The following is a 19,766-nucleotide window of genomic DNA, read 5'->3' as shown; positions in this document are numbered from 1 at the left end:
CATCTCTAGATCCAGCCCCTGTGCAGCTGATTGTCCAGTTTCTAGAGCAGGCTTCCAAACCCAGCGTAAATGAGCAGAATCAAGTGCAGCCCCCTACAGACAACAAGAGGAATCGCACCCTGAAGTTACTGGCTCTGAAAGTAGCAGCTTTCTTGAAGTGGGATCTTGATGTGCTGGAGAAAAGGTATGAATGCAGTACACATAAGTACCCTAATCTTGGGGGGGGGGCAGAGAACTGTAGGGGGGGCGGGGCAGAGGCATGTCATGAGGCAGAGAGCATGCCTCTGTGTCCCATCTGCCTACCTCGGATTCTCTTTAACGTGCGGTGCTTGGGGCAATGGTAGTCTATGGGCGACGAGCATAGTGTAAACGATGGAACACGGTACGTCACTGGACGCATGCGCGTACCATGGGAAGTGACCAGGAAGTATGTCACTGAGCGGGGAGGCGGCACTATGCGTACCAGCCTGTCAGCGCACTCTACCACAGGTTCATGTTTGTAATTTTGTGCGGTGGGATGCAGCGGGAGCATTACATCACCACCACAACGCAAAAAACATCTGGCTGGCTTTGTAGATGCTGGCACAAGGCATTCAGTATAAACAAAGCCTCACCTTTTAGGTGTTTTGCTAAAACAATTTTTGATTTGCATGCATGTTTGTCTATGGAAACCTACGTTCCTAAGAATTTCTACTTTTTTCCCTTTGGTTAGTCTGTCGGTCCCCGTGCTGAACATGCTACTGAATGAGCTGCTTTGTGTGAGTAAAGTTCCGCCGGGAACTAAACATGTAGACATGGACCTCTCCAGCCTGCCTCCAACCACTGCCATGGCCGTCATACTCTACAACAGATGGTAAGCTCAATCAATCTCATTTTTAGATTAAGTCCAGCAACTTCTAAAAACCTTTCTGTGGGGGTTAATGCACAAAGCTGCGGTAATATTGTTGCTAACAGATAACGCACAGCAGGTTACTACAAGTTAAACTATTCGCACGACCCGCAGTACGTTAGTGATGCAAGAGTTGCTATGGTAATGGTGTTATAACATGAACGTTACCATAGCAACGCTTGCAGTACTCTAGTACCACAGGTCGTGCTAATTACTTGTAACAGTAATATTGCTGTGCACTGTCTGTACACAGCAATTTTACTGCGTCTTCATGCATCAACTTCCAAGATGAATGAATATTGAAGTCCTGTATAGTCAGCAGATTTGTAGGGGGAGCTTCTGTTGATGGTTTTCAACAGCCAATGACTGTTGTGAACATTGGACCTAGCCGAGCTGTAGGCAGTGACCTGTAAGAAGTGATGGAGGTGTAGGAGCAATACTGTTTTGTGTGATGGGAGGGAAATAGGTGGGAAAATTCTGTTGCAGCCATTTGTTTGCTTGTGCTTACAGGGGTGCATAAAGTGGGGGATGCCTATACAGACACCGGGCTGTTTTCCAGAGCAATTGCAAAGCGTCCCTTATATTGTCTGTCTGTACCTTTTTACAAGGTTTTATTTTAAAAGCCTAAGGCTTAAAAACAAGCCTACTCTGTCTCAGAGTGAGGCATATTATACATGAGAGACTATAAAGTGACCTTGGTTGAAGCTCATATGAAGCCAGACGATACAACCACTTGCTACTCTCATATCTATCAATGTGGCACTAACAGTCACAGTTTTATTGAAGGTATTGAGTGTAGCCACAGCTTCATGTGAATTTGAGCTAAAGTTCCTTTATGTATTGTTTGGCCTGACTTTTGAGCTTCCTGCATGCTAGGGATAGAAAACAATTAAATTCATTTAAAGTAAGAATAATTGGTGAACTTGCCTGCTTTAAAACCAAAAAAAAGGGTATTTCATTATAGCTCAAAAACAAGTTTGCTTTCCTAAAACAGAAAGAATTTGCGATAATTCAGGTTGAAGTGAGCTTGAGATATCTCCCAGAGCAACACTGCTGAATATATGCAAATTAACCATTGTACCCTTAGAAGCTAAACACACCTCCAGAACTGCTGGAATGCAATGATGTGTCAGCTTGTTAATTTGTACAGAGCCAGAATAATCCAACATGCGTGCAGACTGTTTCGGATTGGTTGATCCTCATCAGTGCATGGCATAGATTAATTTGGCTCTGTGGGGTAGGGCTTGAAACACCCAGAGGTGCAGACTAACCAGCAAGATCATGGTGACCCAGAACTCATTGGAGTGTGTAAGGGACTACAATGGTCCTAAAAGCCCCCAATTCTTATTTTAACTCAAAATGACATGCTCTGGTGGTGCTTCTTTTTTTGCTGTTGCATCCACTATATTGTTGACTGCCCTGAAGTCATTAGTGCCATGAAACACATTGTCAGGAATTGTTTATTGTAAAAACTCTTTTCTTATAGACCTCGTGGTCTCGTTTTTCTTATAGACCTCGTGGTCAGTCCACCATTCATCCTCCTCCCTTTTTTTTTTTGTTTGTTTTTTTTATTTTTTTATTTTTTTTACTAATTTTAATTTGTATATCCCTTGGCACCTCCCTTGTATCAGTTATTTTCCCACCTTGGTGGAAGGTTGGGTTCGCTACCCCCTTCTATTTCGGCGTGTGACAACCCTAGATATGATCGGGAGCCCCAGGTGGAGGCGGGGTTTATTCTCTCCACCAGCTTAGTGTGTATTTGCTTTTTAGGCCCGTCACCATGTTTGTTTAATAGTGAACCCATGTGTCATTTTTCATAGTATTATAGTGGCATAATAGCATCTTTTTATCCACTTCTTCTATCTTTATGTATTTTCTTTTGTAGGGCAATCAGGACTATTGTGCAGAGCAGTTTCCATGTGAAGCCAATTAAGCAGGGGCCACTACAGCCAAATGTGTAAGTCATCAATGTTGTGCTGTGATTAATGTTACATAATGTAAATATTATAGAAGAATCCTAAAATTCAACATTTTGAAGTTAGGATTCCCATTCCATAAATGTGTTTATTGAAGATTATGAGCTTTCAGTGCTAAGGAATATAAAGTGTATCGCTAGTCGCAGAAATCAGCCTGTACAGCCTATAGGGGATTGCAGCCTTGTCAGGGGTAGATCACATCACTGTATAACGAATAGAGGAGCTACCAGCACATGTTGGCACTGCGGTGGGTGCAGATGTGGTGGATGGGCTGTCTGTAAACCTGCAGCTGGACTAAGAGCGTGCTCTGGCATTGCATGGATTCAGAGTACTATGGTAGGATAGACGAAAACAGAGGTCGGCACTGCTTAATCATTATTATTATTGATTTATAAGTGCCAACATATTTCATGGTACTGCACAAAGTAGGAAACAAACATGGGTTACATAATAATACAGATAATAGTGTACACCAATATACAAAATACAGATTCGATACAAATGACAGAACTGGTAATGACAGTGGCAAAAGTAACATGATGAATAAAATGTATAATTCATTCTAAGACACAAAAGAGTGAGAGTGTGCCCTGCCCTTACATGCTTACAATCTAAATGAATAGGGGGAAACGAGGTAGGGTAGTATACAATAAACATACCTAGAGGCACTGTGTTTTAGAATATCTAGTAGGAGTGCAACCTGGCCAGTGGTCAAAGGAGGAATAGTTTAAGGTAGAGCGTATACATGTCAGAAAAAGTACGTTTTGAGACAGCATTTAAAGGTTGGAGAGTGACGGAAGTGTTGTGAAAGGGCATTCAAGAGGAGGGGTAAAGCACGTGCAAAATCTTGTATACGTGAATGCGAGGAGGTAATTCTAGAGGAGAACAAAATACACTCATTTATTCAAAAGGCTCAGGGCATTACATGTTTATGCAAATGGGCTCATACTGTCCTGGTTATTTGGTGGGTGCAGGGGAGGAGAGTTGCCTTAGAGCTGTTTCACGCTGGTGGTGCTTTGACTTGGAGGGAAACTCAACGCTGGTGAAAGGGTTTAGTACATAATTCTCTTGCATGCAAACCATTTTAGAAGCAAATATCCTCCATTAGTGCAACCAAATACAACTTCTATTCAAGTTGTTTTGATCAGTACTAGAGTTCTAGCTTGTTGTGAGTGTCTGAGTTCTGAGGGTTAATGATTGTTTTGTGGCATATGAGTGGCTTCCTCTGAGGAAGGGTTTACATATGGGAAGGGAATCTGGGGATGCAAGGTGTAATCTGCTCTGATGTCAGAATCTCCAGGATTTAGAATGTGGGCAGCACAGGTCTGACTCGCCACCAACACTTGTGTTTTCTGCATAGATGACTCTTCCAGCTTCTCTGTGGAATGTGGTTGTGTGCACAGTACCGGCATGCTTCAATCCCTCTCATTACCTTTTATATTTTTTAACAGAATGAACCAAATGCAGCAAGAAAAGGAGCTGACTGAAAACATTCTGAAAGTGGTAGGTATTGGTGTTACAGTAGATAGCGATCGCTGTGCGCTGTGTACTCTACACAAGCAGTCAGGCATTGCTGATGTGTCTGGAGTCCCAGTTTATACATGTCTGGAGGAAGTCGTGACACCTACACATTGTGACAGCGGTATTAGGTCATGGCGGAGCTGGCTCTCTGCAGTGTGTTCATGTGTCAGGGTAATTTGTTATTGTGTGAAATGACCCATGAATGAGATGAATAGCATTTATTCTGATACTTGGAAAGTGTAAATGCAACATGACTCTGGGAGAGGGAGTCTATGGCAGAGCGACATGTGACTGCTTGCGTCAGAGCCACGACTGCCGCACATGCCTTCAGCTGAGGAAATATCTGTGTCTGTGTTGTTATAACAGGAATTTGTGAAGACCGGCATCTGTCCAAGGCATCAGTCTCATAGAAGCAGCCGATCATTGCTGGGGGGCTTAGATCAACGAACGTGAATGGTTATTCCCGCTCATTGATCTGCGGGCGGCAGCGTGCGGGAGTGCGCATAGAGGCGGGAAGTGTGTATATCTCCGTCCCTGGTGGTTAAAGGTTGTGCAAAGGGATATACACACCTGTGGTGGTAAAGTGGTTAACCTCCTTGCCGGTTTTCCCGACCTGAGCTCGGGGTAGAAAAAAGAAGCTGTTAGCGGTGATCCCGAGCTCAGGTCGGGGTAGGGAGTGCAGCACGTTACCTGAAAGTTGTAAAGTCCCGCGCGCAGCGGGACTCCAGCCTCTCTCCCCGGCAGTGTGGGGTCTTTCCCTGGCCGCCGGGATCCCCATGTCCCTGCTATTCTTCCGGGGACCCGGCGGCCAATCGGAGCGGCGGTGGCGGCGGCGTGACATCGGGGGCGGGGCTAATATTTAAAACTAACTTCTCTATATTAGAGAAATATAGAGAAGTTTGTTTATATGTATATTAGCGCCATCTTGTGGGCAAAGAGAAAACTGCAGCGCAGGAGCCGAGGAAGGTAAATTTTTTATTCTGCTGCAGATCTCCCTGCCAGAATAATTTTTTTTTCAGGTTTTAGGGTCTGAAAGAGTGGAAAAATTGCACCTCTTTTAGACCCTAAAATCTGGAAAGAATCAGGACGGCAAGGAAGTTAAAGCAAATCTGAACCGAAAATAAACGTATGACATAATGAATTGTATGTGTAGTACAGCTAAGAAATAGAACAGTAGTAGCGAAGAAAAGAGTTGAATATTGTTTTCCAGTACAGGAAGAGTTAAAAAAAAACATCACTTGTTACACAGTATATGCAAAAGAGCTTCTATAAGCTTTTCAACCCAATCCTGTTTATTGGGGCACTTAAAGAGAGTCTGAAGCATTCAAAAGTACCTATTGTTATGTCAGAATCCTCTTCAGCAGTATCAGCCAAGATGATTCACCGCATTCCCGCGACTACCCGAGGTCTTTATCCCCCCCCCCCCCCCCCCGAAATCCCCCGGGCAGAATCCTCCGTTACTTCCTGTTACTCTGCCTCGAGCTTTGTGCTGTAGCTCTGCCTCCAGCCCATTCAATCACCGCCGATTGCCGCCTCTCCCCGCCCCTCTCAGTCTTCTTTCACTGAGAGGGGCGGGGAGAAGCGGTGATCAGTGGTGATTGAATGGACTGGGGGCAGTGCAATCGGGGATGCCGGCGAGTGCGAAGGAGTCTACAGCTGCTCATCGGTGGAACCTGGGAGGTGAGTAAAGGCTGCCTGCAATACGGGGGACACCTGGCCACATAGGGAAGACCATACCTACCCAGCCATATTCCCCACCCCTCCACACCCGCATGTAAAATGGCCTGGACCTTAAAGTGAACCAGAGACGAAGCACCCTCATGTATTTTGCCATATATATCAGTGGGAACATTAGAGAAAACACCTACCCACTATCTGTTTCATTCTACACTGCTCAGTTTGCTTGTTATCAGCCCTGATAAAATCCCCGACTGCGCATTCAGTCTGGCTTTACTCAGGAATCATTATAGCTAAGTCTGTCTTCTCTGATGTCTTTTTAAGCCCAAGCCTGCCCCCTTCTGGCTCTGCTATAATGACTCGGCTATGATTCCTGAGTAAAGTCAGACTGAATGCTTAGTCTGGGATTTTATCAGGGTTGATTAGGAGCAGGCTGAGCAGTGAATAATGAAACTGAGAGCAGGGTAGGTGTTTTCTCTGTTCCCACTGTATATGGTAAAATATGAGGGTGCTTCGTTTCTGGTTCACTTTAAGGGAGGGTTAGGAAACCGGTCCCTAAAGGGTTAAAAGGAAAAAAATATGTTGGCCTCCATATCCCTCTCATTTCAGTTGTCCTTTCACACAGTTTCACCGTACATATGTACTGATCATGGTTTTTATATATCATACGCTGTCTGTACCCTGCAGTTGGTTCAACATTACATTAAAGTAGAACACTGACCTAAAATCTACCATTGGTTAATGCCAAACGCCAAAGAAGCAGTAATTGCCTAATCCCACACAGCACAAAGGGCTTGTTCACACATGAGTGCTTTTAGCTTTTTAAAAGTGAGGCCGATTGCACTGCCCTTTTGGTGTTGCATGTAGAATGGGGATCCTGGGTGGTGGCAGGATCCGAAAAGAAGAGTAAACATTATATTGAGCATCTCACAAAACAAAGGTGCAAAATTGGCGTTATCAGTAAAGCCTTTGTTTAAGCCTGTATCTGTTTCCATTGAATTCATGGTATATTTGCATGATTTATCAAGTGCACAAAGTTTATGCATTGACACATTTGTGCTTTTTGCAATAAATATATTGGAAGATCTGCCTGTTATCATCCTCCTCATATCTAATCTCTACAGCTAAAGGAGCAAGCAGAGGATTCCATCACAGTGCTGGAGGAAGCTATTAAACTGAAGAAATCTTTCTATGTTCATACTATGAGGACGCTGGACCTGCTGGCGATGGAGCCAGGAGCTGTGAATGGAGAAACAGAGAATTCTACTGCGGGCCTAATGATCAGTAGTGATGAAATACAGTGCCAGGTAACGCTGAGCTACACTGCTCAGCCCCTAAATTAGCATGTTTACTTCCACTATAAATGGCAGTCATAAACCTAAATATTTACCTTAACCACTTCCAGACCTTGATGATTGAAATCTACTCCCTGTTTTGATCCTGTTATACCTGCCAGGGCGTAGATTTCAATCTCCCTGCTGCAGATCACTCGCCCTGCAGTCGGTATGACAGCAGAGCTGTGTGAGCTGGTCAGGAGCCGATTTGATTGGCTCCTGACCCCGTGGCTTACACTGGCTTACACTGATGGACAGCGTCAGGAGCCAATGAAAGCTGCTCCTGACCTGCTCACACAGCTGGGCCATCATAGCGATAGCAGAGAGTGATTTGTGATTTGTTAGGAGGCGCTGTTCTTTGTTACCAGCAGTCTCTATTCCTTAAAGAGGATCTGCATTTTAAAAAAAAAAGCCCTCTGGGAGATACTTACCTTGAGAGGGGGATCCTAACGAGGCTTCCCCCGTCCTCCTCCGTTCAAGTGCTAGGGTCCCCCAAAATAATTTACCTACCGCGATCCTGCACAGGCGAACTAGCCGCTTTTCATTCGGGTTAAGGCGGAAATAGCCGAACCCAATCGATCCGCTCTACTGTCCAAGCGCGAGTCCTTTGCACCTGCACAGTAGAGCAGATACAATTGGGTTCGACTATTTGCGTCTAGCCCAAACAAAGAGTCACTAGTGCGCCTGCGCAGGATCGCCGAGAGGTAAATAAATCTCTTCTTGTCAAGCTTGTCGGGGGAGGTTTCCGGGCGAGCCAGCGTTGGATTCCCCGAAGCTACAGGGAAGGCGGAAGCCTCATTGGGACCCTGACGCTTCTAAAAGGGAGATGTCATGTGACCCTCAAAGTTGAGGACTGTGTAGATCAGGATGGGATGGAGGGCACGTTTTTCTCTTCGTTAGGAAGGTGTAGTAAATAAATATTTCTGGGAATTCCTCTTTTAATATGATGTTTCTATGGACAGCTGTTGTTGAATATTAACAGAGTAATATAATGTTGTGCATATGAGGAACCAAATGAGTGTGGTGACGAGGGTTTGGTGAAATCTGTGTCTTTATGACGGAGACCATCTTTTTGACTTTTGTAGCAGACATTAGGCAAACATTCCTCTCCCCCACCCCCCCACCCCCCCTTCACCCCCAACTTCTCAGGTAATCTGGTTGGGAGTATAGGGCAACCTATCAGAGCAGCAGTAGGACACTGAGCTAGTGCAGCCAACAAAATCTGGTCAGAAATCTGCTTTCATTGTGGCAGTGGCTGGATAGGGTATTGGTTAACCTCTTCCCGACCGTGTCACGCCGATAGGCATGGCCGTGGCGGCAGCCCCAGGACCGCCTAACGCCGATTGGCGTAAAGTCCTGGGGCCAGCTAATGCAGGAGATCGCGCACAGGCTGCGCGCACATCTCCTGCTTGGGGGGCGGAGCTCCGCCCCGCCTTCAGTCTCCGAGCGGCTATTGCCGCTCGGGAGACTGTTAGACGGCGTGATTGCCGTCTATTTCCATGTACAGCGCTGCGATCGGCAGCAGCGCCGTACTGGGGACAGCCGTGTCACACGGCTGTCCCTCTGGGGGACAAGAGAGCGATCGGCTCTCATAGGCAGAAGCCTATGACAGCCGATCGCCGTAATTGGCTGGCTGTGGGGAGGGAGGGGGGGGGGGGAGGGAAGGTAGTTAAAGAAACAGTTTCGTTTTGTTTTTTTTAAACACCAACAATAATATTTATAAATAAATAAACATGGGGGGAGCGATCAGACCCCACCAACAGAGAGCTCTGTTGGTGGGGAGAAAAGGGGGGGGGGGGGAAATCACTTGTGTGCTGTGTTGTGCGGCCCTGCAGCTTGGCCTTAAAGCTGCAGTGGCCAATTTGACTAAAAATGGCCTGGTCACTAGGGGGGTTTAGCCCTGCAGTCCTCAAGAGGTTAAGGGCACCGCCTCTGACATAGCAGACCATAAAGTTTGACTCTTGGCTCTTCCAGTTCAGTACGCCAGTACCTATTCAGTAAGGAGTCGTTGGGGAAGACTCCCTAACACTGCAGGGTGGCCTACTGAGCGGGTCCCTAGTGGCTGCAGCTCTCGAGCACTTTGAGTCCGACAAGAAAAGTGAAATGCAAATGTTGGAATTATTATTAGATTACTATTTTTCCTTCATACAGGTGTGTTATGACCTGGGAACATTCTACTTCCAACAAGGACCCATAAACCCTGTGAATTATGAAAAGACGAGAGACCACTTTTTTAACACAAAACAGCTGATTGCAAAGGTAACATTCTCACACCCAAAGGAAGCACATTGTTTTCACCAGTTCTTTCTGTTTCTCATAAGACCTGTTAACTATCAGCAGTCCACTTGTAATGCTGGGAATACACCATACAATTTTCAGTTAGATTTAAGGTCCATACACACGCCGGTCTGCAGGCAACGACGGGTCCATCGTCACCTCCCGCTGGGTGGGCGTTCCAGCGACAGTCCGGCGTGTGTACAGTCTGTCTGCAGACCGGCGTGTGTACGGACCTTTACCTGCCAGATAGATAAAGTTCAACATGTTGGAAATGTATATATCTTACTATCTATCTATATTATGCATTGTTCTACTCAGCAGGAGATAAACAAAAGACAATGCACCAGAGATAATGGCCATTCTCTACAGAAAATAATCTAATTATGCATTCTAACAGAAAATCTAACAAAAAAATCTAATGCTAGGAATACACCATTTATTTGTTGGGAAGAGGGTAGATTTGGCACAAAATGACCTTAAAGGACACCTGAACAGAGATATATGAAGGCTGCCATATCTTTTTCCTTCTAAACAATACCAGTTGCCTGGTAGCCCTTTATTTTATTTTTTTGTGTGTATCTTCAGATTCCCTTTAAAGGACACCTAAACTGAAAGGGATGTGGAGGATGCCATATGTGTCCCTTTTTAAACCATGCCAATTGTTTGGCTGATCCTCTGCCTCTAATACTTTTAGCCACAGACCCTGAACAAGCATGCAGAACAGATGTTTCCAACTGAAGTCTGACTGGAATAGCTGCATGCTTGTTTCAGGTGGGTGATTCAGATACTACTGCAGCCAAAGAGATCAGCAGGGCTACCAGGCAACTGGTATTGTTTAGAAGGAAAATGGCAGCCGTCATATATCTCTGTTCAGGTGTCCTTTAAAGAGAACCCGAGGTCGATTTGAAGAATGTGATCTGCATGCAGAGGCTGGATCTGCCTATACAGCCCAGCCTCTGTTGGTCTCCCAAACCCCCCTAAGGTTCCCCTGCACTCTGAAATCCCTCATAAATCACAGCCTCGCTGTCGACACACAGCGTGTCGCAGCGGGCTGTGTTTTTCTCTATAGTGTCAGTCTGCTGCTCTCCCCACCTCCTGCAGAACTCTGGTCCCCGCCTGCCTCCCTTCCCTCCCCGCTGATTAGAGGGAAGGGAGGGGGGCAGGGACCGGAGCTCTGCAGGAGGCGGGGGAGCAGCCGAGACTGACACTACAGATGTAAACACAGCAAGCACAGCGAGGCTGTGATTTGTCTGATTGCAGAGTGCAGGGGGACCTTAGGGGGGTTTGGGAGACCAACAGAGGCTGGGCTGTATAGGCAGATCCAGCCTCAGTATGCAGATAACATTCTTCAAACCCACCTCGGGTTCTCTTTAAGGTCGTTTTGTGTCAAATCTACCCTCTTCCCAACAAATAAATGACAACAAAATTCTTGCCAGCTGAAACTAAAATGCTGCAATTATCACTTTCTCTCAGCTGAAAAGCTTTCCCTTTACATCATGTTACTTACCAGGGCAGAAAATAAAGGGCATCTACTGTGTTGGGACTCAGCATAAAAAAAAGCCTTTAGTTATACCTTTCCTACTACACGAAATGTGCAGAGATGCACTTAAACTATTTACTGTTACTCACCTGGACTACGCATTCTGTATGCACATATTTGATTGGTCAATATCTCTCTTCTTCAGATTGGTACAGACTCCACCCACTGCTCAATAGACCAAAAGAGATTGGCCGGCTACTGCCAGGCATGTAGCGTTCTGGCCCCACCAAATCTGACCGTGCAACAATCGACAAGCTATAGCCAGATCCATAACTTTATGAAGACTGGCAATTACCAGGTAAGGCAGATCATGTGTTCTCTTATAAATGAACTGTATATCTGCAAAGGATCTAGATGTGGTGGACCCTGCTGCTTATAGTAACTTCACTTTCTTGACCAATAAAAAATAGTTTAGTTTGTTTTGTATCCTTGTTTAACATAGGTGCTTGGGTCCCTTTAAGAATAATCACTGTTACTGGTTGTAACAGCGATCACTCACAAAAAACACGCAGATTGGCTCAGGGAACAAATGTTCCCTTGCACCAATCAGTGCTGCCTTTGGAGTCACCGGAAGTGTGCATGCACAATCATGCACAGCGGGTTGCAGAACTTCAAGGATGTGGGACTCGCGCCCTTGCGCAGCTACACGATGGAAAAGAGGACGTGAGTCTCGCATCCTGGCAGTTCAAGTGGTTCATGTACTTTAAAAATGTGCTCCTTAGCGGTTCTTAAATGATGTGGGCTTTTGTGTGGGAGCAGCATGCATTTACTTACCTATGGGGGGTTGGGCTGCTTCATAACCCTTCCATCTGTGTGAGGGTCTCCATCTTGCTACTTCCTGTCCGTACCTATTGATGACGCGTGTTCCCAGCCACACCAGTGTATACTGGGAGATGTAGTCTTTTAATGTGATTACATCTCTCAGCTGGGGATGTAATCACTGTAATGAACTACATTTTCCAGCAGCTAGGAACATACAACATCACCGCAGCTACTCTGTGCTGCAGGTACTTAAGCACAGGAAGTGGCAATGTGGACAGGAGGGCAGCTAAGCAGCCCCTCGTAGTTAAGTAAATTCCTGCTGGTAAAAGAAAAAAATTACTTAATTACCTCAGTAGAAGAAAGCTTCTTGATCCTCTCCCACCCCATCACTGCTCACCAACACCCTCTGCTTTGCAAGGGCATGTGCAGGGGCATCTGTACTGTGGAGGCAAAATTGTGCTAATGCGAAGGCCATAGAGTCGCTCGTGCACTGAGAGAAAAGCAATATGAGTGGCTTTGTGCTACTGCTCATGCGTGGGCAGTACTGGCGCCTGCGCAGTGTTACTGTACGTGCACAAAATCGCACATGTGCAGAAGCTGCAGACCCGTCTGGTCAGTGATCATTACAGAGCAGACTGATGATCACTGAAGCACAGTGGAGCTGAGGCGAGGGACCACACAGACTCCTAGCAGCTGGAATAAGCCCCAGGTAAGTAAAGCTTTTTGTGTACCTATCACCTCAGATATCCTTCAAAAATTGGAGCAGAGGGGGATTTTGACTGTAGTGGCGTTTATTTCATTGTAGAATTCAAAGCTTTCTAATGAACTTCCTTAGAGATTCCTGTAGTTAATGTGAATCCGAGATAAACTTTCACTCATTACATATTTGTGTTCCTTTCATATAGTTTATAGGGCATTCCTTAAACTAAGTCCTTTTTTATTTTAATACTCTAATTCCCTATAAACTAAACAAGCCTCGCCCACAGCTTCTCCAAAACGCCAAGGCACTCAGACCCATGTAGCAAGGGCTTATGGGAGCTCAGTCTGGGCAGGAGGAGGTTACTAGCCAGAGATTTCAGAGGCAGAGGGGAGGAGGAGAGGGGAGTGGAGTTTTTACAGGCTGAGGGCTGGAGATGCAGATCAGCTTGTCTGTGTGTAATGATCACTAACAGAACATGGCTGCCCTGATTGTATCGCAGGAAGAAATAATCGTATACTGTTGAAGCTGTTTGCAGCTAGATTTGCTGTGTAAACTATCTAAACTTTAGATAAGATATATATATAGACAAGTTACTGGTTATAGTTAGTATTTCATCTTGGATCCACTTTAAGAGAGAGTTTGTGAAAGGTCATCCTTATTTGTGTACATATATGCTCTTTGCAGGGAATCTTGAATATTTTCTATGAAGATAACGTGAATGGTAACCTACCTGACCAGTTCAGGCAGTCTGTACTGAGAGAACTCTTCCACAAGGTGCAGCAAGGGTAAGTGATTTCATGTGAGACTGCAGGCCTGCCTATAACAATGTCACAGTGGTAATCATGATTAACGACCTATTTAACCTTAGCAATATCAAAACCTTCACTATAGCCTTTCCCTTAGGCTGCATTTCAACTTGTGCAGTGCGAATCGCCGCGGCAAAAATTCGCATGCGGATGCGAATTTCGCATGCGGGTGTATGCGAAGTCGCATGCGAATTCGCATGGATGACGATGTATGCGAATTTAACCATGGCAGTGCTGGTGTGCTTTTCCCATTGTTTCTATGAAAATTCGCATACCCAAACCGCATGCGAATTTCCTATTAAATGCATTGTATGCGATTCGCATAGCGGTATGCGAATTCTGATGGCTCTGCCATCCGAATTTTTTCTGCACAGAAAAACGCACAGGAATCCTGACAAGTGGAAACAGTCCCATTCACTTGTATTGCTATGCGAATTTGCATGCGAAAAACGCATGCGAATTCGCGATAGTGGAAATGGGCCCTTACGCCAGTGCTGTCCAATTTTGTGGTCGTGCTCCCGGCATTTCTGATCTTGGGGGGGGGGGGGGGGGGGAGAGGGAGTTTTATGCATGAGCAGCTGCAGATCTCTCTGTGGTATGCTTTTATTTCTTATTTTTACGGTCCAAAAGCTTGTGAGAAAAATGCACGACTTTTAGACCCTAAGGCTACTTTCCCACCAAGATGTTGCGTTTTAGGGGGCGTTAAGGTCGCATAAGGTGCCCCTAACACAACGCATGGTGGTAAGTTGGACATCAGATTGAGCTGCGTTATGCAGCTCTCAAAGCAGCCGCTCCAGGTTAGTGATCGGAAGTCCGGATCTTTTTAAGGATTCGGATCATTTGAATCGGATCATTGAAAAGATCCGGATCTTTGAACCTAATCATTTGAATCATTTTACTAGGGAAGCAGACTGGGTAAAATGACTAGCAGGACAGGACTTTCCCTGCACTGTACATTCTGAATGTTCCTGTTTCTTCCAGACAGACATCCACTGTGAACCGAATCTTTCATTGTGATGATCCGGATGATTGATGATCCGGATGATTCGACTCACAAAAAAGATCCGGATCAAATTAACTATTCGTTCATGATCTGGACAACACTACAGTCCCACCATGAGTCTCCACAGTGAATATTAATTAGCCATGTGGCTGGCTGCGGAGGAGGAGGGGAGACCTCCTCCTCCAACATTACTGAGCATGTGCAAACAGTCTAACGTGGCTTAGCCCAGTATAACGTACAGCATGCAGCACTTTGTTTAAACGTGCTGCGTTACTATGTAATGCAACGTGTGCACTGTGAACAGCACATTGATTTTACAGTGCTGTGAGTTAGGCTGCATTACTGGCTGCTGTAACGTGGGACTTTAACGTCCCGCTGTGAAACCAGCCTAAATCTGGAAATAATCATAATGCCAGGGACGTAAAGCAATACCAGATGCCTGGCAGCCCTGCTGATCCTGTGTCTCTAATACTTTTAACCCTAGACCCTGAACAAGCATGCGGCAGATCAGGTACTCTGACTCAGATTTTCCTGGATTAGCCATATGCTTGTTCGAGGGTTTTGACTCTACTTATGCCAGATCAACAAGGCTGCCAGGCAACTGGCATTGTTTACAAGGTAATAAATATGGCAGCCTCCATATCCCTCTCACCTCAGGTCCCCTTTAAGTATCAGCAAATCTTTCCCCCTCTCCTAGTATCGTAGCTTAGGTGCTGTGGGCCCCAGTGCAGCACTCTATACATAACAATTAATATGGCGCACCAAAACCTGCCAAGGACAGCTGCAGTGTCAGAGAGGTGTAAGAAGAGGGGGGACGGGGAGGGGGGACAGTATAAATGTGGCCACTAACAATCCAATTTCTAGTGAAAAATCGTTCAAGCAATCAGATAATTCTGATTGGAAGTTAAATCGTTCACTTACACCATCAACGAACCAATCTTTGCTTCCTATCTATCCCAACCAACTGGAAAATCCAATTTTTGGTTAAACGAAAATCCAATTGGACGACTGTTTTTATAATCTTCCTTAATTGATTGTGCCCATCAGCGGAGATTATTTACATCCAATCAGAAATTCTGATCACTCAAACGATTTTTCGCTAGAAATAGGACCGCTAGTGGCCACCTTAAATGGACACTGAAGCGAAAATATATATATTTCTACATCACTGCCCCCTCCTCAGATTGTGTGTTGTTTCTGTAATATAGTTTGGAGAAGACCTGTTAAGGCTCACGTGTCCCTTTTCACCCCACTGAGTAGAATCCTGTTTAATCACATCACAAATGTCCAACTATTTATTTTCTTTTGCAGCGCTGTTGAAGGACAAATCCAAGACTTGTTAAACAGACACATTCTCCCATTTCTGTTAATTATTACAATCAGCCTTTAAAATGCTGGTTAAAGTATGCTTTGCAAGATCGCTGAAAGCAGCATTTCTGATTTAAAATACACCATGTAGCCCTGAAGTGAGTTTGACATTTTTTTTTTAGAATTTGGTATTTTTCATCTTTTGCCGTGTTCAGAATAATAATCTTCCCACAGCTAAACTCCTGTCAATGTCTTTCAGGATAAATCTGTTGTCATTGAAGCTGTACTGCAAATGATCTGTTTTTCTAGTTCTCTTCTTACTGAAATAGCGAAAGTCAACCAGCCGCCTGCAGAAAGTGTTCGTTTAAAACTGGTGCAGCTTATACATTTTGGAGGAGAACTTCAAAGAAAAAGTATAAAAAGCCCAATCAGATGAAACTTAACAAAGTTCTCCTTTAATTTGTTATGTCTAAAGCTGCCCATTAATTTGATACAATTTTAGCATCAGAAACCCTTACTTCATCTATTTATTGCTGTCTATTGCAAGAAGCCCCGCCCTCCCAGTGATGTTTTGCCTTGGCTAGAATTCTCTGGACTCCGATCTCGGCAATTCCAGAAAGGATAGCTTTTCTGTAGTCCAGACAGGAGATGACTAGAGGATGGACCAGGAGTTGGGCTGTGTTGGGGCAAATTTTGGCAATGTTTCGATCTACTTTTTGGGAGGGGGGGGGGGGGGGAGAATCTATAAAAATTTTGATCAATCAGACATGAGGCACAGAGTAATGAAATCTTTCTTCAACAAACATTTGTAAAGCACTTTTTTCCCCATTGGACTCAAAGCGCATAAGCATTACTCAGACCAGTAATTGTAGAATTCTTCCTCTGTACCAAAATTTACCAAGTCTGCAAATGCCAGGCTAAACAGGTGGCTTTTCAGGCTGGATTTGAATAACTCCAGGGATGGCGCTGAGTTTGTTAGGGAATTCCAAAGGGTAGGGGCAGCATGACAGAAAGCTCCGGCTCCAAGTGACCAAGTTTATGGAACCTGCTGATCTGAGGCTGTGAGGCAGTGTCAGCAAGTCCCTCATGTATCCAGGGCCCAAAATGTTAAGGGAGTTGAATGTCAACTGTAATTTCAATAAGTGTGTGGCTACCTTAACACGCTGACATCTGTCTGATTCCTCCTTTCTGCAGAAATGATGCTCTGACTGAAGTCTGCTTTAAAATCTGTGCGTGTAACACAGTGCGCGACATTCTGAATGGACAGCCGGTCTGCGTGCAGTTCCATCAACTCTTCATGAAGCCAAACAATGAGAAAATAGACTATCTCCTTGAGGTATGGCTCTTCTTTCATAATCTGCTGTGCATTATTCCTCAGTAACCATGATCTAATACGTAGTGTGGGTTTCCTGGATCTATAATAATACTTTCCAAGCCATCCACTGTGTCTCTGTATGTTCTTACATCCAGCACACTTGCCCCGTCCAGCTCTGATTGGCCACGGCGCCGTGTCCGCCCCGCACACGTCCCCCTTCCTGCCCACTGTGGTTGGCTGTGCCGCTGATTGGATGCTCGCAGTGAGATGGCCAGCGTGACGTGCAGAGAGATGGCCCCCGAACAGAATAGTGCTCGCCACCAGCTAGAACTAACCTCATGCATTAATAAAATGGCACCCTTATTTTGTTTTTTATGTGTGTGCATTTATTTGACATTAGGTTCACAATATAATTAAATATTTTACACAGAATACAGATTTTCTAAGTCGGCAAACCATTGTAGGGATTTGATTAACAAAGTGCAACAGTTATTTCTGCGTAGAAACCGGTGTTGGCAGTTCAGTTGATGTCTATTTTGTCTATGTCCCAGAAAACACACACACACACACACACACACACACACACCTCAGCAAGGATGAAGGTGTGGGCCAAAACACACACACCTCAGCAAGGATGAAGGTGTGGGCCAAAACACACACACACACACACCTCAGCAAGGATGAAGGTGTGGGCCAAACACACACACACACACACACACACACACACACACACACACACACACACACACACACACACACACCTCAGCAAGGATGAAGGTGTGGGCCAAAACACTTACAAGCAATATGTTTGGCCATCTAAAAATACTGTCTGTACAGAGTCTTAGCCTTCTGTTTGCTACAGGTATAAATAACACATATTAAAATGTTATATTTACCTAGTATCGCCATCAAATTGTTTTTTTTGAATATTGCAGTATTATTATTAGAATATATTTATAGAGCGCCAACAGCTTTCACAGCGCTGTACAGAGTGTATATAGGCTTGTCACTAACTGTCCCTCAGAGGAGCTCACAATCTAATCCCTACCAAAGTCATATGTCTATGTATGGTGTTGTGTATGTATCGTAGTCTAGGGCCAATTCTAGGAGAAGCCAATTAACCTATCTGTATGTTTTTGGGGTGTGGGAGGAAACCGGAGTGACCAGCGGAAACACACGCAGACATAGACCATACAAACTCTGTACAGATAGTACCCTGGCTGGGATTCGAATCAGAGACCCAGCGCTGCAAGGCGAGAGAGCTAACGACTACACGCCACTGTGCTGAAATGTTTAAAAAAAACAAAACTCCCTACTATACTACATTTTAAGCAGACGATTTCCAGTAATGCTACATTAGGCAATAACGGTCTGGTTGCTCTTTAGGTGTGTTCCAAGTCACTGAAGTTTGAGGAATCTTCAGAGACTCAAAGAAGAACCATGGCTTCATTTTTAAAGTAAGTTTTTTTTTTTTTTTTTTTTTTTTGTTTTGTTTTCTTTTTGTTTTTTTTTTAATATTGGCGTAAAGAGACTCTGAAGCGAGTCTAAATTCTCTTTTTTAACCATGTTAAGCCCCATAAGCCCAGCTAAACCGCCGCTATCCCGCAGCAAAACGTGGGGTTAATACCCCCCAAATCCCCTCTGCAAAATCCACGACTTTCTTGGTCGTGGATTTTGCTGCTCATGGAGGAGGAGCTATGAGCTGCAGCTCTGCCTCCATGGGCGTCAGTCGCTGCACAGATCTCCGCCTCTCCCCGCCGCTCTCTGTGAAGGCAGATTGAGAGGGGCGGGGGAGAGGCGGCGATCAGCGGGGATTGACGCGCTTGAGGCAGAGCTTATGGCTGTTGCTCTGCTTCAATCAGGAAGCGCTCCCCAGGCCTCACGGAGGGGATTTGGGGGTATTAACCCCTCGTTTTGCCGCGGGATAGCGGCGGTTTAACTGGTCTTATGGGGCTTAACATGAATACAGGTTAAAAAAGAGAATTTAGACTCACTTCAGAGTCTCTTTAACTACTAAAGGCTGCTCTATCCTAGTAGGCCTAGTGTACACCAGAGCGGTTCGGTCGCGTTTTCAGATCCGATTGCGGATGTGGAAACGCTAGGGTAATGTATTTCAATGGGGTGGTGCACACCAGAGCGGGAGGCATTTTGCAGAAACGCATACTCCTGGGCTGCTGCAGATTTTGGATTGCGGAGGCGTTTCTGCCTCCAATGTAAAGTATAGGAAAAGCGCAAAGCGCTCTGAAAAACGGCAGTTCAGAGCGGTTTTGCAGGTGTTTTTGTTACAGAAGCTGTTCAGTAACAGCTTTACTGTAACAATATATGAAATCTACTACACCAAAAACGCTTCCCAAAACCGCAAAGTGCTAGGGGAAACGCTACAGAAAAATAAGAAAAAGCGTTTCAAAATCTGCTAGCATTTTGCGGATCTGCTAGGAGTTTTTGGTGTGCACCAGGCCGTACTGCCATCTTCATTATATCATTCTTCAGTAATGTATCACTCCCCAAGCATTATCCATTTCCCCCATTCCTATAGCAGACATATGACATGTTATGTGTGTAGTGGCACCCCGACTTCTAGTCTAGCCATCTTCTGTGTTTGGCGTGTTTAATGCTGGGTACACACGTTACGATTTTCCGCTCGATTTTCCCACCGAT

The 19,766-nt window shown here is 45.1% G+C and overlaps 1 protein-coding gene across 1 annotated transcript in view; it reads left to right on the top strand.

Moving 5' to 3' along the window:
- Nucleotides 1-19,766, top strand: part of INTS8 (integrator complex subunit 8) — a 70,393-nt gene that overhangs the window by 7,518 nt on the left and 43,109 nt on the right. Inside the window, exons 3-12 of the mRNA XM_068237681.1 lie at nt 10-184; nt 713-853; nt 2,775-2,846; nt 4,317-4,368; nt 7,188-7,370; nt 9,549-9,656; nt 11,360-11,512; nt 13,361-13,461; nt 16,988-17,129; nt 18,495-18,565. Of these exons, the coding sequence (XP_068093782.1) occupies nt 10-184; nt 713-853; nt 2,775-2,846; nt 4,317-4,368; nt 7,188-7,370; nt 9,549-9,656; nt 11,360-11,512; nt 13,361-13,461; nt 16,988-17,129; nt 18,495-18,565 (1,198 nt within the window). The remainder of the gene's footprint in view (nt 1-9; nt 185-712; nt 854-2,774; nt 2,847-4,316; nt 4,369-7,187; nt 7,371-9,548; nt 9,657-11,359; nt 11,513-13,360; nt 13,462-16,987; nt 17,130-18,494; nt 18,566-19,766) is intronic.

Source organism: Hyperolius riggenbachi, chromosome 5 (assembly GCF_040937935.1).
Source record: "Hyperolius riggenbachi isolate aHypRig1 chromosome 5, aHypRig1.pri, whole genome shotgun sequence".
NCBI lineage: Eukaryota > Metazoa > Chordata > Amphibia > Anura > Hyperoliidae > Hyperolius > Hyperolius riggenbachi.
Note: the sequence above shows the minus strand (reverse complement) of the source record. Positions and strands in the feature narration are given on the sequence as shown.